The sequence below is a fragment of the Sorex fumeus genome, unplaced genomic scaffold (genome assembly GCF_029834395.1).
Source record: "Sorex fumeus unplaced genomic scaffold, SorFum_2.1 ptg000009l, whole genome shotgun sequence".
Lineage (NCBI taxonomy): Eukaryota > Metazoa > Chordata > Mammalia > Eulipotyphla > Soricidae > Sorex > Sorex fumeus.
The window spans coordinates 30754820-30773976 of NW_026606066.1; the positions used below are offsets into that span (position 1 = coordinate 30754820).

General features: G+C 40.2%; 1 protein-coding gene across 1 annotated transcript in view; it reads right to left on the minus strand.

Moving 5' to 3' along the window:
• PDE11A (phosphodiesterase 11A) overlaps nt 1–19157 on the minus strand; it is a 461319-nt gene that overhangs the window by 95882 nt on the left and 346280 nt on the right. The window contains exons 11-12 of the mRNA XM_056110237.1: nt 11723–11869; nt 11364–11471 (exon numbers count right to left, since the gene is read on the minus strand). Of these exons, the coding sequence (XP_055966212.1) occupies nt 11364–11471; nt 11723–11869 (255 nt within the window). The remainder of the gene's footprint in view (nt 1–11363; nt 11472–11722; nt 11870–19157) is intronic.

The following is a 19157-nucleotide window of genomic DNA, read 5'->3' on the forward strand; positions in this document are numbered from 1 at the left end:
TCACGGGTAGCTTGCCAGGCTTGCTGTGCAGGCGAGATACTCTCAGTAGCTTGCCGGGGATTATTTCAACTACAGATAATTGCATAACACGGAGTCTATGCCAGACACTACAATATGTACCTCATATACGTGGAACTACTTCATCCCTTCATCTTTGCAAGACCCTCTGAGGGAGACACTTGTTATTTTTCCAATGTTGAGACACTAGACTCCAGGCTATCTGTTACAAAGGTGGCTCCCAACTCTGTGTTCCTAGCCACTGAGCTATTCTGCTGCAAGGTGAGGGAGAAAATGCACTTGGGAAGCTTTAAAATACTCTTGTAATAATGGAGTCCTAGATAAAAGAGCTAAAGAACTCGCTCGTTATGTGCTTTATTCTAGAAAAGATGTTATTCCAGCATAGTACCGGGATTATGTTGCAGAGCCCTTGAACATTTTCTGCCTAAACAGGACTGTGATGTGTCAAGATGTAATTGACAGTACATGTGGTCATTAGAGAAACAGGAAAACTACAATAATTTATATGTCACACCCCACATTTATGAATTGTTCTAAAATATGTATATAAAAGGCCTAAGTGAGAGCACAGCGGGTAGGGCATTTGCTTTTCATGTGGCCAACCCGTGTTCAATTCCTCCATCCCTCTCGGAGAGCTGGCAAGCTACCAAGAGTATCCCACCTACATGGCAGAACCTGGCAAGCTCCTCATGGTGTATTTGATATGCCAAAAACAGTAACAACAAGTCTCACAATGGAGACATTACTGGTGCCCACTCAAGCAAATCAATGAACAATGGGAGGACAGTGCTACAGTGCTATATAAAAGGGCATTCAGGGTGGACATCAAAATGTAACCAGCAATGGCAACACAAGTGACTTCAATTTTTTCTTCTCATATAAGATTTCTATAAAGAACATTTATCCTTGGTGCTGGGGAGTTAGGAGAGGGGTTGGATACCTTGCACCACAAGGCTTTCTGACCATCACCAGGTATGGCCCTGAAGGACAGCAGCACCATATCCTCAGGCCCAACACTAACTGGTGGCTACCTGGCTGAATATTATAGGTCATGGTCTCTGGGACTCCAAGAACTACCTGGAACAACCCCCTAAGAAAACCAGAAAATTTATTATCTACAATGTCACAGTCCTCCCGTTGTTCATTGATTTGCTCGAGCGGGCCCAGTAACGTCTCCATCATGAGACTTGTTGTTACTGTGTCTGGCATATCGAATACGTCACGGGGAGCTTGCCAGGCTCTGCCGTGTGGGCGAGATACTCTCGGTAGCTTGCCGGGCTCTCTGAGAGGGGCAGAGGAATCGAACTCAGGTAGGCTATGTTGGCCGCTTGTAAGGCAAATGCCCTACCACTGTGCTATTGCTCCAGCCCATTATCTACAATGTATCTTTTATATATAAATTCTTTGTTTTAGGACTGAGTCTATATTCATCAAACTGTTCAAGTTTGGAATAAAATGATGACAACCTCATACGTGTCAATTCATTCATTAAGCAGATATTTATAAAGCATTTAGTCTATCCCAGGAACTGGGATTAGTGTACTGAGAAAGATTCTCGAACCTGAACCTTGTTGGACAGAGAAGTCAGGTTAAGTCAGCTCCACAAGAAATGAGAGGCTGGGTAAATGGCTCAGGGATAGAGGGCATCCTTCACATGTGTGAGGGCCTCGACCTGATGCCCAACAGCGCCAAGAAGCACCTTTTCTGGTGAGAAGCCCTCACAACACATTGGGTACATGTAGAAGAAAAGAACGGTGGATCAGGCAATTGCTTTGGCATCATGCAGACCTGACAGAAATCTAAGAAAGACATGCTAAAACTCCTGCTTTCACATTTTATTATGAACTTGGCAGAGGTATTGCATGATGAAAGATTTCCTGAGTTCATTCTGTTGATTCTGACCCGGTGGGTGAAAGACTTAGAGGGAGGAAAGACAACCATATATTTAACATCCTGAGTCTCTAGAGCATTTTTCCCTAAATTCTTGCAGCCAGGCACTGTAGTGGAGTGCTCTTGGCTAAGGTTGAGGGAGACCATGAGGGATTTTTGCCATCCACGCTTTCTCCTTCCTCTATCCCTTCTTTCTAGATCAGAAGATCAAGGAGCATTGTTTAACTATCCCAAGAACATGGTTTGAAGTACAAGGCTTCTTTTGAGGGGACAACTGGGGGCATTTCAAGAATCTCAGGGGTCTGGGGGTCACTCCTGGTCTGACTGTGTAAACTGGAGGGTTCAATGCTCAGACCCAATGGTGCTAGTACCACTGGGGTTACATCTGGTACTGCTTAGGAGACCACGTAGTACGGTGGCTCAAACTCTGGGCTTCCACTTGCCAGACATGCACTCCAGCCCTTGCAACTATCTCCCTCGCCTGAAGAACATGTTTTCTAAGGAACGTGCCTCCTCTAGAAGAGTATCTATGAATCACATAGTTGTATGTTTCAACAATTCTCTAGTTAACTTCAACTTGAAAATGGAGGGTTCTTCAAAAGGGAATGCCCTGCCACAGAGGCAGGGTGGGATTGGGGAGGGGAAGGGAAACTGGGATCCGTGGTGGTGGGAAATGGGCACTGGTGGAGGGATGGGTATTTGATCATAGTATAATTGAAACCCAAGCACAAAAATCTATAAGTCTGCAACTGTACCTCATGATGTCTCACTAATAAAAATTAAAAAAAAAAAAGAAAATGGAGGGTTCTTGGGGACTAAAAGGTAGCATTTAAAGAAGCAGCATTTCAGTGACCCGAGCAAAGTACATCAGGTAGGTACTTGTCTTGCACACAGCTGTCTTGGATTTAATCCCTGGCACTCCATATGGTCCCCTGAGCCCTACCAGGAATGATTCCTGAGCTCAGAAGCAGGTGTAAAGCCCAAGCACCTCTGGGAGTGGCAAAAAAAAAGAAACAGCAATTTAATGTTCATTATTTCTTACTTTCTATCTAACAGACTGTTTTAAGGTCATTGTTTAAAACCTTTGATACATTACTAAATCAGACTCATTTTAGCCGGAGTTTTCTGTAAGGATTTCACTGACGGGGAAGGTGATGTTGACTCACTGGTGGAGCTCATATGCTTTTTATGAATGAATCTCTGGGTTCAATCTTGGCAACCAAGCCAATCACTCCTGTCAAGGAAAGGATTTCATTGTCAATGTCACTTAAAAGTACTTAGGTCCTATAAAGAATGCCCTAGATTGCAACGTTGGCAGCTCAACCCCACTGGGTCATCCTTATGAAGGAATCTGTCTGTGAAACTTAGAGCTCCTACGGAGGATGTAGGCTTTATGAGGGAGGTCTCTTCGATGACACTCTGAGTTCATCCAATGAGAGAACTATTAAGGCACATGTCTGGTCTTTGTGTGCATCTCCAGCAAGCCCAGCATACTTCTCTGTGGCACTCATTTTTTTTTTTGCTCCAAAATAGAATAATGACCTCTCATCATCAATCCTTGGTGCAGATAGAGGGCAAACATTTCAGGATGATCCCAAGCAACAATTTGATCTTGGAAGCAGTTTCCAGTTGCTTATGCATAATTTGATGCCATATTCTATTTTCTTTTTAAAAATTTATGTGGCAGGAAGAGGTTAGGCTATACCACTGGTGCCAATTCCAGCTCTGTGCATGTTCCTTGCAGTTCCTGGGGACCATATAGTACCAGAAATCGAATCTGAGTTGGCTGCATAGAAGGCAAACATCTTATCCTCTTACAGTAGCTCTCTGGCTCCTATCTCTTCTCCTTTAAAAAGGGGATCCATATTAGGTAGCCAGAGATAGTGTCCGATGAAAGCATAAGGCAGGGGAAGAACAACCACAGGACAAACCACAACCCTCTACTGTGGAAAGGAACTTCTTACTGAACAAACCACTGCATCTAGATTTAATGGTCAATAGCCTTGATGTTTATAGTAAGGGTTGTCTATGTATTTGAACTGAAAAAGAGGCACCCACCTCGCTCCCACTGTGACGTTCAAAGATGAGAACCATCCTACTGCCACTCAGCTCTGTGTTTATTTCTCTCCTTCAGTAAAGCATGCAGAGCAGCACAGACGTTGTAGTTGATCTGATTACCCCCAAGGGTGGGAACATTTTGATCAAATTTGCTTCTCTTTCTTCTCAAGATGAGCGTAGACAAGTGTTTACAGGATGATATTTATAAAATTATGTAAATATTGTTTTAAATATAAAGCGGTTCATTCCTTACCAAATACAATTGGAAAGACCTTACACTCAACACTTAAGAATTCTTTCTTTACAACTGAAAACTTCTAAAAGTCCTTATTATCAAATAATAAATCTCAGATGATGATCTGGACATACTTTGACTCTTAATTTCAAAAATTTGCAAATGCCTGTCAGTCTCATAAAAGACAAAAAGGAAGCAAAAGTTATGACCTACCTGGTACAATAGTAATATATTGAGTAAACATTTGATACCCGAATAAAAATATTAAGTTGATTTTAGTCTACTAATTGTTATTTTTCATCAATTCTAAAATGTAAATATTTAAACCTCTTATTATAACTTAAAAACATTTAATTTTTTTTCTTTTTTTGCTTTTTGGGTCACACCCGGCAATGCTCAAGGGTTCCTCCTGGCTCTGCACTCAGGAATTACTCCTGGAGGTGCTCAGGGGACCATATGGGATGCTGGGAATCGAACCCAGATCGGGTGCATGCAAGGCAAATGCCTTACCTCCTGTGCTAAAAAACATTTAATTTAAATTTAAGAAAAATTCAAAACTAAAAGCATATGAAAACAGAATGCAATAGTAACCACCTCTCTCCTCATTTATTCATTATGCTACTTCAATCGGAATCCATGTTTTGACAATTTTGTTCCATCTACCACTTTTCATACTCTGTTTTGCAGGTTTGCTTGTCAGAGTATTTGAAAGCAAACCTGAGGCATCTGTCAACAAGTTTAATTCTCAAGTTTTAATGGGGACAAATAAAAATTCATCAATATATCTCCACTTTCATATTTTGATATAATGAAAATTTTGGAGTAATTACTTTAAGGAGGTTTTCAAAAATGGAGATGTATACTTTAATTTAGATCATGCAATTAACATGGCAATTGATGAGTATCTGTAGTACACTTAATGTATTTCAAAAAAAAACAAAAGATAAAGCAAAGCATTTGATTTTTAGGGATTTATCTTTCAATACTACAAATATATGTTTTTAACAATTTTTTAGGACAAAGCTGATGTTTGGAAATACAATATTTTGTTACAAAGCACAAGTGAAAGAAATACAGCATAATGTGTCATCACTTTGCCAGTGAATGTTAATTGTGCAGAGAAACAAACTTCCCAAGTGCCCTGAAAGGCCAGAATTTTAAGTCTATGAGAACTCCTCCAGGTTTATCCAAAGTTTTCTTAGTCATCACCGAGAAAAATTAAACAGAAGGCTTATGAAAAATTAAAACTTTTTAAAGCTCCCACTTGACACCCGTGGGTGCCAGCTTTCTGCCCCCCCAAAGTGCCACTCCTGAGTCATAAACTGTGGAAAATGGTGTCCGTGATAAATGAGCATGCCACTGCGGCTGAGTCTCCCTGACCTGGAGGATTCGGCTGGCATCATAAAACACGGAGCGACAGATTAAGCAGTTTACCAACATCATAAAAACCCCAAGAATAAATTCACTTTAATCAAAACTCCTATATTGTAACTATGCCAGCCCCAGCCCTAAAACCACATACCTTTCCTTACAAGCCTGTGAACGTAAGCCAGAGCTTAGACTTTCCCTGAAACGTCAGGCATGATTATGTTCATACACTTTTACAATTTACATGTCCTAAGAAAAATACCCAGCTCCGGCGGATGGTGCAGGAGAATTTATTTTCACTAGAAAGGGAATGACCCATAACTCATGAATGGCAGCGCTTAAAGTGAGTTATGGAGGTTACTCTCCCGTGTGAGGAAATGGATTGGATTATCCTTCTGCCCAATTGTATGTTTGGTTATTAGCAGTCCAGGTTCTTAATTAAGTGTGGCTTTCCTTTCTTTCTTTTATACAATAAATGTGGCCAACAGGAATGTCAGAAACATGGAGGGCCTAATTGGGATTTGGAGACATAGCCAGAGAGAATAAAAAGCGAAACCTTAAATGATGAGAACATAGCAGTCTTAAGGGTAATTTAAGCACATCATCAAATTTACTAGCTCTATAGTTTATTTAGAAAGCCCAATGATGAGATTCTGCAAAAAACATTAAATATTACTCCCATTTTAAATAAAAAAATGCATTTTTGAAGTTGCACTGGCAATCAAGATATACCTGCATGAAGATTAAATAATGGGGTTTTCTGAGATGCAGATTTTATTGTATTGTGCTGATAGTGAAGCCATTTTATTTTAAACTAAATTTTACTAGGTCTTATTTGTGTTGATAAATACTATGTAAAGAAGTATTTGATAACAACAAAAATGTTATCTGTTACTATATTATAATCATTTACAGAACAAAATATGACCTCTTTGTACCTTTTAATGTTACAAGCTACAAAGAAATTAGGTTTTTACTGAGATTAGCGTTTGGCAATTGAGCAAATATGTGTTATTTAAAAATTCAATTGGTTTTGTCCTTGGGATGAGGGAACACGCTCATTCTGCTGCTAAGATCCTTCTTGAAGACAACTTCTGCCTCGAAAATCAAGGACTTTTCCCGAAAATGGCAGGCAGTGGACAACGTGTTACCCGGAAGCTAGTTGGATAGGATAGATTTTTCTCTCTAAACATTCCTTCTGCTCTCTAGTTTGAATTATCAATAAAATGACTCTGCTTATCTCGGAAAATAACCTTGTTGACAACACAAATATGGACTTAAACATGCTACCTCCACATTTTAGATTTAAGAAGCCCCCAGTAAATGTCAGGGGGTGTCAATGTGTTTGCTGTGATACTTGGTTATTATTAGCGTTTAACTGCCATTCCCCATCGGCGACATGCCGCCAGCACCACCATAAATTTTAATGTGATCATGTGCTCTTCTCTTTTCATATCCAGTGAATTCTGCAAGATCATAATATTCTATATGAACCCTACCTGAACCTTAGTGTGATATGAAGAAAAAACAAGATTTCTGGCAGTGATAGTTGTTCATCATTTTATAGCTTTTTTTTTTTTAAAAAAAAACTGGACACAGAGCAACATGGTTCCTTGAATAATAATACCCTAAACTAAATCCACTCTTTCAATGAATCTTTATTGAGCCCTACAGGATGCAGGGCATGGCCCAAAGTGCTAATGAGTACATTTATGGGATAGTAAAGAATACTGACTCTTAAGGAAACCTTCCCTCCGCCCCCTGCAAAATCTGTCAGAGCTCATACATCATTTATAAAACCGAAAAATGTCTCCGCAACCTTAGCACCAGTAACATGCCTTTGATCTTACAGAATACAAACAAAAACATAGTCATTTTCTTTAACTGGTTTGCTTGTGAATCTAAGAAATATTTTGTTTTTGGTCGTCTTTTTTTATGCATGTACTCGTTAAAATATTTATTTTATAAGCTTACATAAAGAGAATATATATAATTATTTATTTGCAGATCCCCAGTCCCCCACCCTGCCTTGTTTTAACCACAAACAGTTATTAGAACAATATACTATATTTGTCTGGTAATTTAAAAAGAATGTGGTCAATTTTACAACCTACATATCTCTTTTAGAAGCAAAGAATAATGTTGAAATTTTGGTTTAAAAAATTGGAATTTCAGGCAGGAGGAATGGAATAAATTAATAGGGCTTCCAGTGAACAAATTTGTCACTATTTTATATCAAACTGCCTATTCTACAAGCAGGTTTGTTCAGATATATACATATATACATATATTTTTAATTTCTTTATTGTTCCAATTTTAGTATATGTGCTTCCAAAGCAAGCACATATATATATTTAATTTCTATGAAACAAAACTGCTACGTTATCTAGACACGAGGCTGGACACTTCTGCAAAACACGACTCCCCATTGATGGGTTTGTTTTCTGTCTGACGTGATTTTACTGCTAAAGATTAGGAAGCCCCGGTGTGTCTGTAATTTGCTTGTACGCGGTGTCAACATTTTTGCTCAGCAATGACACAGTAACACAACTGCACATCTTTCAATTCCAAGAGACAATAGGCTTAAAAAAAAAAATCTTTCAAAGGGAAGGTGGCAGCCGGGGTCCTCAAAGCTCGAGGGGAATGAGTCAGTCATAACACAGGTGTGTCCTAATAGGAGCAGCCCTTTATTGGACACACCAACTTCATTGGTATGTCTTTCAAGGAAAAACTGAGTGTGTGGGGCCTCAGAGTCTCCTCCCCAGCAAGAAAAGCTCTTCTGGTTAGCTGGTTCCCTCCTTTCCTGGCAACCAGCAGGCAATCTTTGCCTTGGAGCGCCATCTACAGGAATATTGACGCAAAGAGCCACGCTTTCTTGGCTTTGTGAGTCAGGCTGGTTTCCAATGATTTTGGGTTTTTTTTTTGGTTTTTTTAGTACCCCCCTACCCCCAGATTAATAGAGGATTTGGGTTATAATATGACACAGTGGACATGGACTTTGAGAATGCAAATAGAATCTTCACAGATGAAAATAGTGAAAGGCCCAAATAGTCTTCGGGAGAATCTAAAGCATTTCTGGCATTCATGAAAATTAGTAGGTTACTATCTTGGTATAGATGGAAATCCTATTTCAGAAATTAAAAATTGATCATTTACAGAGGCCAGGGAAATAGTACAACAAATAATGCACAGATAGTGCACAGCTTTGCACGTGGCTGACCAAAGTCAGATCCCTGGCACCCCATATACCTCTCCCCTCCCCCTTCATCTGCCTGCCAGGAGCCAGGAGTAAACTCTGAGCATAGCCAGATGTGGCCCAAGAAAGAGAGAGGAAGATATATATATATATATATATATATAGAGAGAGAGAGAGAGAGAGAGAGAGAGAGTGAGAGAGAGAGAGAGAAGGAGGGAGGGAGGGAGGGAGGGAGGTTTTTGGTTTGGGGCCATTCCTGGCAGTGCTCAGGGACCGTATGTGATAATGAGTATTGAACCAGGATTGGCAGAATCAAGGCAAGCACCTTAATCTCTGTTTTATGTCTTTGGCTCAAGCCTTTGGGTTTTACTCATTCTCACATATGGTTACTGAGCCCGGTGTGGCCCCAAACCAAACACGAAACCAAACCAGTTCCCCCCCCAAATCCCAAGGCTCTTGCCTGCTTCTCCAGCTTAGATGTTTGAGGTTTGCCATGAAAGTCTTTGTCTTTGGCATTTTCACTCCTAAGGTTCCTTCAGTAAACAAGTACCTGCTGATTTATATTTCAGCAGTCACCATGAATTCACAGCCTCTTCCAGACAATAAACTAACCATTTCTTTGTCAAATGGCATTTGTGAGGCGGACACTACAACTATGCACAAGAAAGTAGTTCCTTTTCTCTGGAATCAAATATTGAAAAGCAAATAGGGCCTGAAGCAATAGTATAGCAGGTAAGTTGTTTGTCTTTCATGTAGCCAACCTGGGTTCAATCCTCCACAGTCCATATGGTCCTTCAAGCACCACCAGGAATGATCCCTGAATGCGTAGGTAGAAATAAGCCATGAGCATTGTTAAGTGTGTCCCACACCCCCTGAAAAAAGAGGGGAGAAATGCAAATTTGGTTTTTTTTTGGTTTTTTTTGGACCACACCCAGCAGTGCTCAGGGCTTACTTCTGGCTCTGCACTCAAAAACTACTCCTGGAAGTGCTTAGGGAACTACATGGGATGCCAGGGATCAAATCCAGGTCAGCTGCATGCAAAGCAAATGCCCTACCTGCTATACTATTGGTCTGACCTGTGATGGTATTTTGTACAAGCCTTATAGGTTCTTGAAAGATACACCTTGTAGTTCAAAGCATCTTCTCTCTCCCTCTTCTCTCCCGCCCTCCTATGATGAACGAGTCACTTTCATGCTATTCTCTGTAGAAGAACAGAAGCTTGAGCCAGTTTAGTTTTTCCCACCCCACCAGGCTTACTCCACAAGCAGTTTAGGATCACCTCTAAACTGATCACCTCAAACAAAACATACCCAAGACCATGTCCCCAAGCATAGAAAAAGTTTTGATCTCATCTTCTTATGCTATATGCTCATTTGCGTTTCTGTCAACTTGACACACATGTGTTGAAAACATACCAAGTGGATGAAAGAGTGGAAGTGCTAGTGAGGCCCTCAATAGGGAGGTGAAACAAATAAGAGAATATTGTGGAAAGAAGAAGGGAATATTTCTTTAGTCTTATATCTGTGCGGAGAATCAGAGATCTGTGACTTAAAATACACAGGAGGAAGAAAGGTGTGTTCGAGTAGGCAGTGCAGAGAAAACTAATTATTGATGCTTGGGGAAAACAAAGGAGATGTGGGGGAAACTGGTTATCAGACCAGTGCCTTAAAGGATGAATAAAAATTTAATAGGCAGATAAAGGGATAGAGATTTTTTATATATAGGGATAGAGAGAGCCAAATTGCCTTTGCTCATTCTGATTAAAATAAAATGTTACATTATCTGGCAGTCCCTATTTTAGGTTTAAATTTTAATCTGGGTGCAAAGATGTATGACATTTAGATTCACACACAAAAAAAACTTGCATTCTAAGTTTTTGTTATGAGAAAAATGTTTATACATACATGGGTGGTATGTGGAAATAAGGCCCAAACAATTTTGCGAACAAATGGAAAGATTGGAAGATTTTGCTATAATCATTGCCACCAACATTTGATTTTGGATTACATTCCAGGGCTTACCTCTGGATAGCTGCCCTTGCAATTCTCATAAGACAAACAGACCATCTTCACTGGTGACATCCCCTGGAAGAGGTGATTTTAAACAGTGGCTCCTGGCCACTTCTCCACTATCCTTCTTTTGGCCTCTCTGGGCATTACTCCAGATAGGCATTCTCTCAGGAGTTCTTTGTTTCTGTGGATAATGTCAGACATCCCTACTTGGGCTTTCTAACTGTTTGGAGTCTTATCTACTGATCTCTTTGTTATGTTACTCATCTTCATATACTTCACAAAAAAAGATTACTTTGAAAAAATCTAAACATTTATAAAAGAAAAAAAGTAACAGGCTCCCCAAGATAAAACATCGAACCGAGGCTCAGGCAACCATTCCATGACTACGCCTGCTTCAAGGTGTCTGTGATATTATAGCTTTCAAGCTCAGAAACTGTTGTGAAATATAGATTCTCATAAGCAGGGCAGGTAAGTTCCGATGCAAAATAAATCACCTGGCAATTTGTTAGAAAAATGGAAACATGAACAAGGCCTGTGTGTCCCTTTGATTGACAGATGACCTTCCTCCATCACTCAGCACACTTACAGTTAACATTGCGAACATCAGTTGGCACACATTGAAGGCATGTCTCCAGTTGTGATACAGAACCATGCGATAATTTTTCCTCACGGTCAAAAGCCACCTACACAGTGTCTGAAATGAAAGGAAAACGCTGTGTCAGGGAGATGTAGGTATCCCCAGTGAACTATTTTCAAAACTGTGCCTTAGACCTCAACCATCCAAGTCCTAGCACCAATGTCTCTTATGCTTCTCACAGTATTCCCCTGAAATATGCAGAGGTCTCTGTCACTCTGCTTGATTTTATTTAGGAAGTCTGAAGTTCAGAGTAGTGACCCGGGTATCCTATGTGTCCTCCTGGGGTAGTGCAAAGGAGGACATCTTACCTCATAGTCGATTTTAAATTTCTGCACCATCCCCAGCTCCATGAACATCCGAAGGGCAGCTGTGATCATGGCATCAACGTCAAGAGAAAAGTCATCAAAATGTATGTCACCAATGGAAAGTTCTGACACCAGGGGGATGTTGGCTGCCTACAAAAGCAGAAGACATAAGTCAAGCCAAGTTCACTGACTTCTCCCAAAGCCTCATCTTGCTCTCTGTTCCTGCTTATCAGACGTGCCACATAAATCAGACCTGACCTGTACTTACACTCTGATACAGCTCAACTCTGAGCTGGAAATGGCTTTTGTTTCCAAACTGCAAATGCCCTAAGCAAATGGAAGAGAGGATGGGGGTAGCTAATCTGGAGAAAAATTACACACGCTGGATCTAGTCTGCAGGATTTGAAATACAAAGTCGTCTAGTTTACTGAAACTTCAGCCATCCAATATATTCTGATGCACATTGCAGAAAAGTCAATGCAAGAAACATCTGGCAGCCAGCAGCTGTACAGTTTAATTGCTGCTCTTCAGGAAAAGGACATGGGGGATACACCACTTTGCCTTGTTTCTTGTATCCCTCTGTTCTGTAGATGGGCATGTGCTCTTTGTTACACAAATTCTCTGCACATTCAGAAGGGTGGAAAGGATCAGACAGCACATGTCTGTGCAGAACATGTTTTCCTTAATAAAATCGAGCTGTTTGGAAGGTTAGGGGAAACATAAGCTACACTGAAAGAATCAGTTTGCATTATTATTTAGCTTTGTTCGATATAAACATCACAATGCAATTACAATACTTATCATTCATGTTCGGGGTTTTTAAAAACATTCATGGTAGGTGGCTGTCAATCAGTTGCTTCACACAAACTTAAAAGGAAGAAAAAAATGTTGGGAATCTTGTTATGCTGATTTCATTGGTTTTACTGTATATTTCGACCACTCAGGGTAAGGGAATCATTTTATGCTTCCAGGTTATTGGGGACCATTCTGCATTCACATTTCTAGTCTATTCACTGGCTATAAATTACCCACAGAGTAATTTATAGCCTAAGACTACTTTGGCTAAGCAATTAAATGCCCTCTGGTCACTCCAAGCATTCCAGAAACCATATAATCCATCCTCCCTTTCCAATTCTAAACACCTCCATCAGAGTTTACATCTCTAGGCTAAAACCCAAACACTGGTTACCACAAAATGGAAGAACAAAAAGAAATATGTAAATCACAGAATAATTCACTTTCTAGTCTTTTGATTGTTTCTCATTAAGAAATTAATCAGCTTATCCTTCAGTAAATCATTTAAATACATTAACATGCCTGTTTGGTCTAGCATCTTGGAATTAAAAAGGTAGAGTTCTTAAAATTCAAACATGATAGTGGTAGAAATAATTTTATCAGTGTTTTTATTTGAAGTTCCTGGATTCCTGCTAAGTAAGCATTTTACTATTCTTTTACACTAAAGATATTAAAAATAGCTACACATGTATATAGTTACAAGGGAATAGTAGGGGTCAGGATGATAGCAAAGTGATGGGAGAACAAGTTTTGAAAACAAAGACAGATAGATGCCAACATTACGAGGCACCCTTGCACTTTTGTGGTGGGCCCTGGAGAGCCCCAAGCAGCAGTGTGCCCTAGCAGCTCTGCATTATCAGGCCCTAGCATTGAACAATTCAATTTGGTTGGCTTAGTTCTGCCAGGAGCAACTGCCAGGCCCCCTAACTGTCTCACTCCCCAGAAAAAGGGCAGATTAGATAAACAAGGTGAGTTTTATCTAAAAACTAAACACACACACACACACACACACACACACACACACACACTTACTTCTCTCACCTATAGGAAATCAATTTCAGTTTATTTAGATTAAATAAATTTATATACATATATTGCCAGCTGGAGCGATAGCACAACGGGTAAGGCGTTTGCCTTGCACACAGCCAATATGGTCTACCCGAGTTCGATTCCTCTGCCCCTCTCCGAGAGCCCAGCAAGCTACCGAGAGTATCTTGCCCGCACGGCAAAGCCTGGCAAGCTACCAGTGACGTATTTGATATGCTAAAAAACACGGTAACAAGTCTCACAATGTTACTGGGCCCGCTCGAGCAAATCAATGAACAACGTGAGGACAGTGACAGTGACATATATTGCATTTGGCAAAGTAATAGCTCACAATTTTTTTGACTCTTTAGTTTCAAGTATTATCTATTAACCTCCCACCAATGAAGATGAAGATCAAGTTGTCTTAACCTGTATCTATTAAACTCTGCTGCCTCATCCACAAATCTTCTTGCTCATCAATACATTGCTGAGAGTTTACTACAAGGTGGCATACATCGCTGTGATTACATACTCTCTCCTGAATAGAACTTTGTATATTCTGTGGAGCTAAAACTTGTCTCTCCCTCAATGTGTGTTTTGTTTACTATGTACTTTTTTTTTTTTTTACCAAGTCTACCTCTATATACGTGAATTACTAAAGCCTTGTTTGAAAATGTCAAGAGTGTTGTGGGTAGTCCATCAATTTCAAGAGGTTGTACCTGGGATTCTCTAAGCATCTGCAATCTGGAGTGAGTTTTCTTTGTCTACATGGAGTTTTTGTGCTCCTTCAACTTGATTCTGTGGGGACAACTCTCTTTCGTTTCTCTACCCCACATGTTTGCCTTTTACCTGATTTCTCTATTATACAGAGCCATAGCCTCCAAAAGCTTCCCAAGAAAAGGAAGATGTGCTTGGTAAATTCGGAAGACACTGGGTGCCTTAAATGTCTTCACTGCTACACTGGATTAGCAGTTCAAGACTTCGAGGTTGGAAATCATCCCGAAGGAATTTTGAGAGCACTGCTCTTTTATCTATAGATGATACTTCTGAGAAGTAAGAAGTTCTTTGGAGTCTTCACTTTTCGATTTGGACTCCTCCTCTTGCCCTGATTTTGTTAGACTGTTTTACTTCTAAAATGCCATGAAAATGTGCCTAGGTGAGTTTACTTTTATTCATAATCCCCAATACTTCATGAGCCCTTTAATCTGGAAAAAATCATATCTTTAATTCTAGAAAAAATCAAACATGCTGCTTTTTTTATGGAGAGCTCACATTTTATAACAGTTTTAAAAATCAATGTTTCATACTTTAAAATATGCTCTTTGGGGCTGGAGTGATAGCACAGCGGGTAGGGCATTTGCCTTGCACACAGTCAACCCGGGTTCAATTCCCAGCATCCCATATGGTCCCCTGAGCACCACCAGGAGTAATTCCTGAGTGCAGAGCCAGGAGTAACCTCTGTGCATCGCTGGGTGTGACCCAAAAAGAAAAATAAATAAATAAAATATGCTCTTTGAAGGTTTATTTCACCTTTATTTTTCTAAAATTACATTTGCTGATTTCTCCTTTCTTATTTTTTATGAAGAAAAATGGTTTATATTGAAAGAAATTTAGAGATGTGTGAGAGGAGAAGGAGAGAGACAGGAAAAAAAGAGAGACACATGTAAATTTCTCTTTTTATCTTTGTTCTATATGTATTTTTTCATCATTTGTTTTTGAGTGTTGGATCATATCCAGTGGAACTCAGGGGTTATGTTCAGAGGCTTTTCCTGGCAGTGCTCGGGAATCATACACAGTGCTGGAGATTGAATCAGGATCAGTAACATACAAGGCGAGTGCCTTAACTCCTGTGCCATCTCTGACTCTTTATTTTTTGCTTTTGTTTTATTTTCTAGGAAAGACCCTTTCTTAAGATTTTCACATTATAGTTTTCATTTCTAAGCACTCTTCTTTTGTTATCTGGATATTTCTTTGTTAATAATTAAAAATAGCTTTCTAATTTTGTTTCCTGGATATAAAAATTAGTTTTCTGGGGATATTAATGAAAAGTCTATTGGACTTTCTTCTCTTGGCTTTGGATTTTGGACAGTTAGGGTACTTTTTTTCTCTTTACTTATTTATTTTTTGCTTTGGGGGCCATACCAGTGGTACTCATGGTACCATACGTGGTGCTGGAGATGGAACATGGGTTACTCTAGGGCAAGGTAAGTGCGCTTCCAGCTGTGCTATCTCTCGAGCCCTCCCTTTGTTTCTTGTGCTGGATTTGGCTGCAGCTGTGATGAACGTTTGAGTCTTTCTCCTGTTCTGTGCCTCTCTGTTCACTGAATCAGTCCTTTTACCCTGCTTTTCAGATGGCAACAATTCAGACAGAAGATGCCATGCTTCTCTTCTGCAGACTCCGGAATGGCTTTCTCCATCACCTCTGGAAGGGCTTTACCCACTGGGAATACCAGAGACTTAGAACGATCTGTACTTAATCAAATCCAAATTCAAGTAGGACTGGAAGACCATTTACCAAATGTCCCCAAAGTCACCTATCTGTCTTTCAGGTAGAAGAGCCTTGTCCTTATTTGGCAAAAGAGTTCTAACTCCTGCACCACTTGTGTCCACCAGTAGCAATGGCTGTTGCTGCTCTCCAGGTGGCCCCTGTTTTGTGGATTATTAATAGTGTGTTCCCTGAGGCCATTATAAATCTTCCACCCTTCAAAGGCACTAAATTCATTTAATTATCTTAAAAATTAAAGAATATGGGCATTTATTCATTATGAAATGTTAATGGAAAGGAAATCAGAACATTAGGTTGAAAAATGTAGGATGACTTCTGGTTCACCAAGACCCATCCTTATTGACCTTGTCTTTTTTCCTCTAATAAGTTGGTTGATCCATGGGTAAATCATACCAGTCTATAGATCATCCTGAGCCCTGTCGTAAACCCCTGCTGACACTCGTAGATGCAGAGAAAATCCCAAGCCTTTCAGGAATGACCACACTCAGCTGTTTTGAGAGTGACAGATAGTTTTCAGTTACACATTCCTGGGTTCAAAAGCAATTTCTGAGAAGACCTGAGTAGCATGTGTCCTGAGAATGTGTGCAGGGAAGTCCAGACTATAAACATTCTAAAAGAACCTCCAGATATCAAGGGTCCTTACTATAGGAACAAGAGCTCTCCAGTCCTAATAGACAATGAAACCTCATCTTACCAACCTATAATTACTACTGTAACCAAAGGATATTAACATGACAAATCAAAGTCAATTCATTCACGTGTCAGTCTCTAACTTTTAAATATTTATAAGGACCCATATCCCTAAATCAAAAAAGGAGTGCTACAGTCCCAAAACAACACTGAATTAATAGCCAGGAAATAACATTTGGATAAAAGAACCATTTACTTTACTGCAGCAATAAATGAAAACACAGAATTATGAGTCCTAGTGCTAATTTGAATAATGTTCAAGAAGTAGGACTCTTCTGACTGGGAGTACCTGAGATCCTTACACCATTCCTTTTCTTTGTTTAGTCTTAAGAGTTAAGTGGTCATCAAAGGGAGTCATAAAACTGTCTCCTCTGAAATGGAAGGTAGCATTACAAAGAGGCTACAAAGAGGCTGTAAAATGTTTGGAAAAAAAAAAACCTGAAAAGAAAGAAAGAAAGAAATTCTAGATCTCTTGACATGTGAATGTTAGGCATGGTTGTAAAATGTTAAAATATGATTCGAGATCCCGGGACACGTGAACGTTAGATTTTGTGATGCTCCAAAAGTGGCCAGCAACTTCAGTTGAAAAAACAAAAAGGAAAACAAAAACAAAAACAGGTTTGGTGCCTTGCATACCGCTCACCTGCAGCCTTTGCTGGACAGAAGCAGGATTCAAGTCCTTGGGACTGAAGGTGGAGAGAGAGGGCTGCAGGAATGGGAAGGAACTGCTGAGTTCTGTGTTCGGCTAGTGTGTTTAGAGCACATACCATTTTCCAGCACTTCATGCATTTTACTCATTTCATCTTCACAGGCACCCTATGAAGGGTAGGAATCATTTTAATCCCATGTTGCAGATGAGGTGACAGAAGCTGATGACAGGCAATTTTTTTCCAATTTGCAGAGCAGTGATTGGCAGGGCCAGATTTCAACTGTTGGTGGAGGAATGTGGAGTAGCAAGATAGAGGGATCTGGTTCTAGAGACTGGCTTCTAAACATCACTCTGCTTCTAAAATGGGTCAGTGCCCCTTTGGACTAATATCCAAGGCCAGGGAAAATGAGTAAGAAGAACTGGTCAATGGTTGGAAGCTTGCTACAAGAGTGTCTTGGAGGGGCTGGAGCGATAGCACAGCGGGTAGGGCATTTGCCTTCCACGCGGCCAACCCGGGTTCAATTCCCAGAACCCCATATGGTCCCCTGAGCACTGCCAGGAGTGATTCTTGAGTGCAGAGCCAGGAATAACCCCTGAGCATCACCGGTGTGACCCAAAAAAGCAGAAAAAAAAAGAGTGTCTTAGTGTGGGGGCAGTGCAAAGGGTAGTTAGAATAGAGAAAGAACCAATATAAAAATTAAAAAAAATAATAGTTGGAAACCATCATTTTGACTAGGAACTGAGTTTTGAAAGTAAGTGAAGGCAATGGAGTACTATGCAACTGTTAGAAAAGATGAAGTCATGAAATTTATATACAAGTGGCACTACATGGAAAGTATCATGCTAAGTGAAATGAGTCACAAAGAGTGGGACAGACATAGAAAGATTGCATTCATCTGGGGAACATAATGTAACAAAAGAGGAGACTAACACCCAAGAATAGCCGAGATAAGTACCAGGAGGTTCACTCCATGGCTTGGATGCCATCTACACATGTTAGGGGAAAAGGCAGCTCAGACAGAAAAGGGAGCACCAAGTAAAGGGTGTTGGGAGGATCCTCCCAGGATGCTGAAAGTAGACTGTAGACGGAACATGACTGCCACTCAATGCCTCTTTTGCAAACCACAACACCCAAAAGGAGAGAACAAAAGGGAATGCTCTGCCACAGAGGCAGGGTGGGATGGGGGGGATCGGTTAGTGGGAGGAATACTGAGATCATTGGTGGTGGAGAATGGGCACTGGTGGAGGGATGGGTACTCGATTACCAAAATTTGTAAGTATACAACTGTAGCTCATGGTGTTTCACTAAAAAAAGAAGAAGAATATAGGTGAAGGGACATACCTGATAAACTTTTAGCATTTATATTACAAACCATAAAAACCAAAAGGAGAGAAAGAGAGAAGAGGGAGAGAGAGAGAGAGAGAGAGAGAGAGAGAGAGAGCCTGCCATAGAGGCAGACTGGTGTGGGGGGAGGGAAACTGTGGACATTGGTGGTTGGAAATGTACACTGATGAAAGGGATGGGTGTTGGAACATTATATGACTGAAACCCAATCATAAACAACTTTGTAGCTGTGTATCTCACTATGATCCAATTAATCAATAGAATGGACCAGTGCCAAGCCAAAGGGTCCCCCTCTCTGTTGTATTAAGTAAAGCAATGTGGGTGCACCTAGGTATTGTTTGGGATTTAGATGATATTGTTAGCCTAGCAATCTGTTTTTTATTTGCTTGTTTTATTTTTTTTGTTGTTACTGTGTCTGGCATATCGA